General features: G+C 39.9%; 1 protein-coding gene across 1 annotated transcript; it reads left to right on the plus strand.

The window, feature by feature from the left end:
• Positions 1-2261: 2261 nt before the first annotated feature.
• LOC147177207 (E3 ubiquitin-protein ligase RNF128-like) lies at positions 2262-5163 on the plus strand. Its single transcript, XM_086072267.1, has one exon. It carries the CDS (start codon positions 2719-2721, stop codon positions 3790-3792), a length of 1074 nt encoding a protein of 357 aa, XP_085928393.1. The 5' UTR covers positions 2262-2718; the 3' UTR covers positions 3793-5163.
• The last annotated feature ends 5903 nt before the right edge of the window (positions 5164-11066 follow it).

An 11066-nucleotide genomic window follows, 5' to 3' on the forward strand; every position in this document is an offset into this window, starting at 1 on the left:
AACCCTGTACTGTTCATTTTGTACTTTACTGTACACATCAGCTGATCAACATATTTTACTGGAAAGCACATGAGGCTTATGTCGTGACAAATGGTGAAGTTTTGAGAGACATACTTGAGCAAATGGAGTCCCTTGGATGGGTTAATTGGACTTAACCCTCATTTGAAGATTCAATGAATTGATAGAAATGCTCAAACTTTGATTTGTTTTGTATTGTTTTGTGATTACGGCCAGGCTGAATCTTCAAGTGTTTAGCATTTCTGCATTGCAATTCTGGGGTCAAATCAAGGCTCTGACTTTTTGTTGTTGTTGCTGTGTTTATATGTTTTCTCCCTGTACATGGGCTTCCTTCCCCCACATTTAATAACCATGCATGTTAAGTTGAAGTTCATTGAAGACTTTTGTCAATAGTTGTGACTGTTAGTGGAAAAATAGCAGCAGCCAGTATCCGGAATCATTTCATATTTACATTCAATCTCAGCTTTTTGAGCCAGAAAAACAGTTGACTGAATCAACATCGCCATCTGCTGGTTGTTACGAAGTGATGAATGCCCTTTTGCCCCGACGCACCTTCCACAATACCAATTTTCCACGCAGTCAGCAACAACATACAATCAAATGACAAATCCCTTTTTATGCCTGTACCTTGACCCAGTGTCTTGAGCTCAGTGCTCACTGTGTGTGCGCTGAAATGTTTGTTTACATAGCCCAGAATTTGTATGTGGATTTAGCTCATGGACATAGATTCAATTGTAGAGTTGCAGGTGAAATTCAGACTAGTTGCTGATGATAGACATCTTGGATATTTGAACACAAACAGTGGAGCAACACATGCAGGCAGACAAAAAACACCAATACTCATGGGGTATATCGTTTTTATCCTCGGGAAAAACAACTAATATAACTGCAGTTCACTGTCACTGGGGAACGTTCTTGTTTAATGTACAGCTGTTTATTTGTGTGATACTGCCCCCAGGTGGCCAAGGTGCACTCACTAGAAAGAGCAGCACAATGCCAATTGAATTAAAGCAAAAAAACAAAAAACATAAAACCTTAAAAATATGATGTTTGATTACGCTATATTTTTGTAAAATACAATATTCTATGTCTATAGAGTGCTACTTTAATTATAATTTTTTATTTTATTTTACGGAGCATATTCAACTTAAATTTCAATTGTACTTAATTTACCAGTAAAATGTGTATAACAAAAATATACAAAGTAATTATATTGACATCATACATTATGAGCATACACATGTAATATGGTGACAAACAGTTGATAATGATAGTGTGTCTTTTATTAGGGTTTGTTCTCGTTAATCATTAATAATAACAACAATGTAGTAATGATTTTTACACGTTTTAGCCAGAAGGTGGCAGTATTACTGAAGGAAACTCTTAGTTTGTGTTTATACTGTAGCCCACAAATGTATACTCATTATAACCCCTCAAGGGGAACTTCGACTTAGGGGAACTTGTATGTATTTTTGTTGCACACCACATGGAGAAACAGACAACACAAACACGTCAGAGTGTTGGGCAGCGCCTACCAAAGTTCCAAAGTCCAAGTCCTTAGAGATGAGCTGTACATGTACAGCATGTGTGTTAATTCAGTAATATATCGTGGAAAAACACCCTAAACATTGTTAGTTGACCGATGCTGTAAGAATGACTTTCATGATGTGATTTCTTTCCAGCCAGTCAAGGTGAATATTTCAGGAATTCACTCGTCACAATTTCCCAAATGTTCTTTTTTTATCAAGAAATATCAGCTCTAGCTATGTCAACAATGAATATACTGACATATATTTGCTTTTATCTGGCCTTTGGATGAACTATTTAACACTTCCACTGTGGTTGGGCTGCTCCAGTTTAGTGAGTGCAACCTGGAGAATACTTAGTGTGACAGGAAACCTCTCCATCTCATTTGTCATTGGAAGCATCTCTTACTCTGTGTGTGTGTGTGTGTGTGTGTGTGTGTTGTGCTTTCACTTGGGTGTAAGGGGATACAATGGCAGTACTCTGTTCCATTACAACAGTTTCCGGCATTGCACAGCTTTTAATTCAATGAGTGTAGCTACTCAAACATTGTAATGTTTACTTTCCTCTAGTGACTTTTTAAACATGTTGAAGTTGTGTGTTACGGGCTGAGACAATATACTCCAAGCAGACGAGTTCTTCCTCCTTTTTACAGCACTTACCTCCACCACAAAAACAGGGAAGGAAACCAGCCAAACTAGAATAACCAGTTGAGTTGCCTTGCTCATCGTTACACAGGCAAAAGTCAGCCGGTTTTAATGACTCAAACACAACAGCTCTGCGCTTCGGACCTGTGACTCTAAAATTGTCTTTATCACGCGCTTTATCGCGGCGTGCCTTCTTTTGATTGGTACCTTGGCAGTCTAGGTGTGTTCTTTCTGTGTATTTCAACTTGTTGAATAGCAGAACCCTGCCCTGTGCGGAAAGTGCGCAGCGTTCAAGGTTCAGGAAGATAAGGAGAGGTGAACGGCTGACGCGCAGCTCGTGTTATGTTACCAAAAGGCTCGTATCAGATTACTGTTGGCAGCAGGTAGGGCGAAACCAGAGCCGTATTCAGACGCCGTGCCTCCGACAAGCAGGAACTGGGACTGAAAAAGGCGTGTTGAGGAAGGTAAAGAGCCGAGCCGAGCCGAGCCGAGCGCTTGCTGTTGTTTTGGATTGCAAGTGAGTGTTACCATGGCTAAGAAGACACAACGGAGCTTGTTGCCTCTGCTGTGTTTGTCTGGACTCATTCATTGCTCAGCTGCGATGGTTTTTTGGACTGCTGTGGTGGATATCAACTATTTCATCACCCCCAACAAGACTGTGGACAAAGGCTGTGAATGTGGCATGTTCGGCCGCAACTCTCCGCTTGCCCAAGCTGCAGGTGTCGTCGTTCTTCCCAAGGGAGACCCCAAAGGATGCGGCCAGAATGTTGTGTACAACGGCAGCGAGCTCCCTTGGATCGCGCTCATAAAAAGGGGAAACTGTACTTTCAGCGAAAAGATCAACGGCGCCAAACGGCAAGGAGCCTCTGCCGTGGTGGTGTACAATGTGGACGGCAGCGGCAACAGCACCTTGAACATGGCGCACTCCGAGGCTCTGGAAATCGTGTCCATCATGATCGGCAACAGTATCGGCATGGAGATCGCCAGCTTGGTGAGGAACGGAACGCAAGTGCGGATGATCATCGACGCAGGCAACCCTCACGGCCCCTGGATGGACACCTACTGGCTCTACTTCATGTCCATCGCCTTCTTCATCGTCACAGCCGCCTCGGTGGCCTACTTCTTGTTTATCTCGGCGAACCGCCTCTACAGCATGCGCATGCACCAGCGAGCTGAGAATAAGCTGAAATCCGAGGCCAAGAAGGCCATCGGGCGCCTGCAAGTGCGCACGCTGAAGCGAGACGACGAGGAGACGACCAGCGACTCTCACATGTGCGCCGTGTGCATCGAGTCGTACAAGGCGGGCGAGGTTGTGACCGTGCTCACGTGCGACCACATTTTCCATAAAACCTGCATCGAACCGTGGCTGCTGGAGAAAAGGACCTGCCCCATGTGCAAATGTGACATCCTCAAGTCTCTGGGAGTCGAGATGGAGGACGAGGAGCGCGTGTCCCCAGCGTTGCCACAAGAGGTCACCGTCATCACAGTGGCGGGTGGGGAAGCCATGTATGAAGTGCCACTCACTCACCCTCTGAACCCCGAGAGGCAAGAGCATCACTATGACAACAGGGCCTTTGAGGGGGAGGCTACCAGAGGACAGTGAGGACCACGACAGAGAAAATTCATTCCAATTAGCATCTTATAATCATGATGCTTATTTTCTTGGACACAAACCTGGAGTACAGTGAACCCCCCCCCCCCCCCCCCTTGCAAATCTTTGAATAAGTAATGCCTCCCCAACAAAAAGGTTTGTACATGCCTACAGATGCCACAAGATGGTGACAAAAAACCCCACGTATGTCTCAATGAAACGCCTCAACTCACTTCATTTAAATCAAGATGGCAGCAGATGGCGCAAAGCTAATTCAGTACTGTGTTACTGCTTTGGCTTGAGCACCTTTTCAGCAAATAATGCAGGATGAAAAAAAATCCCAGAAAAACAGGCATGTTTACAAATATGCCAGATAAACCACACAGGATGGTGTTTAAATATATTGTACACTTTTTAATAAGGTAGCTGCACCTTATGTAATGATCTTGGATGCCAATTAAGGGTGTGTTATTCAAATGATTGTTTAGCACGATGAGTAAGTCGAGTCATGTTGGGGCGAACGCAGGATCATTTCCGCTTTGCTCACGTCACCACTGTTTAGCATTGATGTGTGACAGAACTTCAGGTTTTCTCTGCTGGTCAAATTCTGTCTTCCAAATTGAACCTTTTAAGAATAGTGCATATTTCTTGTTCTTATTCGGTGAACACGGCAAACCACACACCGGGTTGTCAAGCTGGATTTGCAAACACCAGCCAGGGGAACACACCCTTGGCTGGAAATGCAGCATGACACATTGCACCGGGGTGAGTGGAGAACAACGCCCCAGGGGCTTCTGGAACTCCTTACCAACACGAACCATAGATACATGTACATGTTAGCACATATCAACTACTTCCTTGTTGATACTGTTGATCTTGTATTGAGAAGTGGAAAGTCCCATTGCAATATGCACGAGCAATAAATGTCAAAGTGGAGATGACGCCTGTGATAATGGTGATTGTATATTTGTTTATTGGGAGAAATTATCTTTAAGTGTACTTTTAAAATGACATCCACATGTTGACATTGTAAAGGTGAGACTTGTTTATATTATTGTATGTCTGTGTAAATACACAAAAGCAGGTTTGAGCGATCAAATTAAATCACTGACTGTATCGTTCTACAAATTCTCATCTGGCTAAATTTTAGGACAGGCTAAAGACACATGCAATAATAAGCAATAAAGCTACAGTGGAAATAAAGTTGATCTCAGTTATCTGTTGTACCTTTGTTGTGACAGTGCTCTCTATATATTTTTCTATTCTGAATCATTTTAGGACTCTTTAATCATTCTGTAACAATGACGATCATTTGTTGTATGAAATCACATTGATGCGTATCACAATGCAATAAATCCCTCAAAATGAGGCTGATTAACATAAGAGCTTATGAGAATTTTGTGTTTGTTTATGAAAACTTGCACAATGTGAAAATATTGAAATACAAAACAATGACAATAATAATAATAATTCTACTGTACATATCTGCGTCTATACTTTGGTTACTAAGTACACTTGGCTACACAAGTCATTATATCATAAACAGTGGCCATTGTGATGCAGTGCTCATAATGCCTCTCCTTTAATGTCACTTAAAACTGACCATTGCTATAATTTCATTGAGCTCTATATATAGCATAGTATTAGTATATAGCACTAATGCAACATCCTGAGCTAGATATAGGGCAAGGCAGAAGTCGCAACGACAGCAGTAACTGCAATAAATTAGATAGTAAATGATGGGGATGTCGTTAATAATTTTCAACTTTGGGGCCGTTCACTCTATATGTGAAGCCCTTTGAGACTCTTGTAATCAAACTATATACTGTCAAAAAATTTGATTAAATATGACGCCTTCTTAAAAGAATCGCCTAAGTCATTTTTTCAGATTTTTGGGGAAACACAATTTTTTTAACCCATTTGCATCACAAGGAAATGATTTAGGCAAAAAAAAAAACGTTTTGAAAATTAAATAAATACTTAGGCAATTATTTAAAGAGTGTGATGATATGTACATTTTTGTATAAGTGGAGTCAAGTAAAACTAAATCATAGCTCTAGTAAAAAAGTAAAAGTAAAAAAAATAGCATAGTAAAACATGGACAAATTCCACAAGCCGCAACAAATGTCTTACATGAACTTTCTTTGTTTAAACTCATGAAACAGCACAATAAGCTCACCAGGCAGAGACTACGTTTAAAACCACAACAGGCTTTCTTAAGTTTCAACTGGAGTTATTGTAGGCTGAAATGACACAGATGACAGCGCATAGCATACAGTAACTGTTCTTTTTTTCCTGGCCAACCAAAACAAATAGATTGCATAATTATAAATGGCTACAAATGAAAGTAGCAAACGGAACGTAGCTCAATGTAACACAGTATAAGTAGCGTTTCTTCTTAACAAAAATGCTGCATTAAAACTGATCTAACAAAACCAAAAATTATCTCAGTAAATCTAACGGAGTAAATGTAACATGTAACTGTCCACCTCTGGTTAACACTGAATGACATTGTTGACTCACAATATTCTTGTGCCGGTGTAAAAGCTAAAAAAAAAAAAAAATATATATATATATAATATATAACCAAAAATACCGTACATGTATATTCCAAACACAAATTGTATTTATAAACACATTGTTCAATTAATCTGAGTTCCACTCAAAGCTAACCTTACTGTTTTGTAAAGGCAGAATTCTTGATTCCAATTGACTTTGGGTTCGACAAGGCTACGCAGGTGTACCTAATGAAGTGAATGAGCGTGTGGTTGGTGTCCAGGTGTACTGTACGTCATATCCCATTGAGAGGAAAAATCCGTTGTGTAAAAGTCCTCGGCTGCTTCAGGTTCCAGCGTGCTCTTGATTTCAGGCCAACGCTGTGATCTCAGCATTCACAGGTCAAATGTTATTGCGGCATCACAGTGAGACAGAGAATCAATACTGATCTAACTAGGCCGGCTGGGAACGGCTGGCAAGCCTGAGTTTAGAGGCACACTCTGCTCACTGGTGGCACTCGTCTTGATTTATTGCAGTTGTTACTGTGAAAATTGACTCAGAGGGTTTTCATTTAACGGCATACTATACAGTCTGCGGCTGTACACTTGAAACTGCGTTTGACCTTCAATCCCAGATAGAGATCAAAATGTGGAATAAAGCAAGAGTCTTTTCAGACAATAGCATGCGGGTAACAAAATCAGCATCGAGGACATTATTTAAGCGAGGAGACAATGTACAGTACCTGCTCAGTGCTTCTCCTGATAGCTTGTCCTTTACCACCATCTGCTGGACAACAGCCATCAGTTGAAAGTGTGTATTGTACTTTGCACACAGACAAGTTTCCTCTTTTATTACACCTTGCTGTGTTATTTTTTTCTTTTAAACACAAGAAATACATTTTTGAATACACATTGATAGAGCCCCTTTTTGAGTAGAAGCTCCTCAGAGAACATTACATCCTCTGACATCATTTTCCTGGACTAGAACTTCACTTATTACCTCAACTGCTGTTTTCCTCACCCCGACCAACCCTAGACTACGTCACTCAAATGCACCCTTCTGTCTGTTTCTTGCTGTGTGCGGCCTCAGCTCAGTGAATGAGGTCTTTAGAATGAAATTGCTGCAGTTGGTCTTGTTGGAGGTTCTCATGGCCCAGATGGCCTGAGTAATTATCCTAATGAAGGAGGAAAATTGAATTACAAAAGTGCAGCAAGAAACAAATGAATCCATTTAGTGATTACGTGCAACATCAAACATTGTTTCCTTTTTCTCCCCCTGCAGATGATTAGCTCAAATAGCACAACCTACTCCTTCATTGTGTGTTTCATTGATGAAGCACACATTTAGGTTGTACTGTGGCATCATTAATTATTACTTATTAATTTCTTTGCAAATATTGATTCAGGATGCTTAAACTTGCATGAAGTGGCATTTTCTGGTATGTGCGAAATGGGGAGTAAAAAGTACAATTTAACAAAATGCTTGGTTTACTGACATGTACAGTATATCATTGCCATTTGTATGGGGAATATGCGCCCCCTTGTGGACGTGTTAAAAGGGGACTTAAAGGATTGCCTTAAATCAGGGGTAGGGAACCCTGGTCCTCGAGAGCCACTGTGCTGCCTGTTTTAGATGCCTCCCTCCACCAACATACCTAATTTGATGAACAGGATCAGGCTTCTACCGAGCTTGCTGATGAGCTGATAATATGAGTCAGCTGTGTTGGAGGAGGGAGACATGGAAAACAGGCAGAACAGCGGCTCTCAAGGACCAGGGTTCCCTACACCTGTGTTAAAGAATTAAGACAGACAACTTAGGTACACCTGCGCTGACTATTTAGATCAAATACCAAGAGCTTTGTTAAAATTATGCCTTTCCAAAAAATGTGTAATATTGATTGACGCTTTCATAAAGGTAACAATTTAATTGGTTAAAGTTTGCAGTGGTACCGTTGTGCACTGTACTGTGTTATACTGATATTTTGGCAATTTTGTTGCCACTAAATATCCCTTGGAGATTAGTCCTCTCCATTGTATTCAGTTCAAGGACACATTTTTTTTTCTCTGTAATTTTTTAATTGAGACAACTTGTGTTATAACACTATGGTTCCAGTGGCTACTTTAATAGTAAACAGTAGCATCCTCATTATAATCCAATTAAATATACAAGTATAATATATTTAGAGAAATTTATACATTTGAAATTAATGAATTACATTTTTTTTTTTTGCTTTTCAGAGGGGTCAAAGGGAGAAAATTCCGGACTCTTCCACAGTCAAAAATAGAAAAATAGCCTCTTGTTTTCTTTTACATGTTTGCATATTGAGTTTATAGTTAACAGAATCCAATGGGCCACAATGATTAATGCTGCTGTCTAGTGGACAGATAGAGTCAACATACTTTTAACATACACCAAAAGTCACATGGCTCGAAATGTGAACCTCTGCGGTATGGCGCAATTGGCTCAATATCATGTCAAAATGCTTTACAATAGTGATGTTGTAGGTCTTTAGCATTATGCTAATAATATTCATAGGAATAACAACAGTAGTGATGGTCATTATACAAGAATATGGTGATACATTAATTATTGTTGCTTAATCCCAATTGTTAGAATTATGCTCCATAATGTGATTATATGATGTGTGTGGTTTTTTTTTTGGGGTTCGTGTTGAGTTCTTGTTAAATATGACAATTGAATACTATATCTTGATTAGTAAAATATGGTGCGTTTTAGAAAATCTCTGACTTTAACTGTGGTCTCATTATTGAGTAAGCAGCTGTCGCGGAGCAGCCTTGTACCCATCAAAGCAATTTTCCCAATATAAATCCAGGTTATTGGACTCCTGTGTGGGTTTCCCTTTTAACAAAGCTGTTTGTTTCTGTTTCATCAAAATGGTACGTCAGCACTCTTCTGTCTTCAAGATTGAGTTTCGTACAATCATACTCTGGAAAATATATCCCGGTGCCTCGCTCTGAATGGTGATGGTCCGAGGCTTGGCCGTGACAAAAGTGTCCTCCAAGAAAAAAAGGAAAAAAAAGTGCCTCTCAGCACACTTTGACAGCTCCAATCAATGATCAAGCCCCTACTGTTGCCTGTGATGTTATTCATGTCACAAAGGCCCTCTTTTTTCAAAGTCACTCATAGTTCCTTACGAGTGACCCGAAATACGAGCTTTTCGAGGCAGCTCAGCCCATTTTTTTTTTTAAATCTTGAGTTGCAAACTCAAATTTGAGTTATGTACTGCATTTAAAAAACATGTAACTTGTGAAAATCTGCTATATTAATTCTTAACACAATGCAAAACACCATAGATGGGCTAACAAAATTCGCTTCATTTTTGCAGTATGTAGTAACAACACTTGTAGGCAATGTAATAATACTCACAGGTTTATATTCTTTATCCTCTACGAAAAACTTAATCTTCTTTATGCATTCACGATGTAAGTATTATACCGCTGCCTGGTGGCCATGGCACACCAGAAATAGCAGCATGTTGTCAATGGCCATTGACCAAATCATCATGCACAAATCTTATAACTGTTTACATTCTATTTAATTACGTTATTACTGTATATTTTATTTTAAATCAAGGATATAATACTATAGTGTGTTTTTTTAGGTGTTTTTTTGGCAAGCTAGATTTTTTTTAAACTAATATTTCTATTCATTTCAGTGGGGAAGGATGATCTGAAAAACGATAGAATGAATTTACTCAATTTCGAATAAGCCTGTACAATAGCAAAAAGTGGGAAAAGTTCTTAACACTTTCCACATGCACTGCACTGTGTAGTAGTTTTCCAAGCAGGCCATCTTTCCAGCCTTATTAACTTGGTGTGTCCTGTTGCTTCCGGCCGTCATTAATAAATGACCCATTTGCTTAATTGCAAAGAGCTTGCAGGACAAATGGTAGGCAAAAAAAAAAAGAAGAGCAATAAATAAAACACCCTGAGGTTTTTACTGTTTCCTTCTAAGTGCGAGAGAACAGGTAAGAGGGGTGGCCGAAATTAAATGAATATACGTAGCGGTAAGTGGTATGAGAGCTCGGGGCCCCCCCCCCGTGTCGCATTGAATTTCTCTGTGACTCGTTTTCCAGGCATGTGCATGACTGGTTTGCATCTAATGTGAGTGTGACACAACAGAAGCTTCGGGTTGTTGTCTCTGTGTCATTGTGCCGAACAAGGTCCCCAAAAGTCACTCAGTCGCAGTGACCATCTGTCATGGCCGCCGTTTGTCCACAAGCTGTGGCTGCCATTTGCTTCCTAATAAATGTCACGTGGAGCTTTGTCCTAATTACTGTACACCGACAAGGGTCACTGCTAGGACGTGGCTCATCGACAGTAAGAGTTGACGAAAAGGACATGAAGATTGTGTTTCTTATTGTTTCCATTCGTTGCTTGATGCAATTATGTTCTAAAATATGCAGTTGTGGTCACAAGTTTACATACAATACTCTTAACCACGGACTTGAATGTCATGTCAATATCATCTTTTTATTGGCTATGTCTACATAGACAGCAGCATTCCAGTTGGAACCTCATGAATGACATGCACAAGGCACTTATTGTATGTTGATATGATCTTTAACCTTACCCCAAATAATAATAAGTAATAATAATATATGTTTTTTTTGTTGTAGAGATGCATATGTGGTAACTTATACAGCTATATTCAAAACGTATTATATTTAGAATTATATTGTTCCCTCAGGTATTTGGTAATCATCTTGTGTAATAAAGTACATCTTGTACAGTATATTGCCTCAGAAAATTCTAAAAATTACTTAACAC

This window comes from Leptonotus elevatus, chromosome 3 (genome assembly GCF_054856555.1).
Source record: "Leptonotus elevatus isolate MCC_2025b chromosome 3, RoL_Lele_1.0, whole genome shotgun sequence".
Lineage (NCBI taxonomy): Eukaryota > Metazoa > Chordata > Actinopteri > Syngnathiformes > Syngnathidae > Leptonotus > Leptonotus elevatus.

Bases quoted from the DNA above. Each gene is read 5' to 3' on its own strand.
- LOC147177207 (XM_086072267.1), top strand. From the start codon at position 2,719: ATGGCTAAGAAGACACAACGGAGCTTGTTGCCTCTGCTGTGTTTGTCT.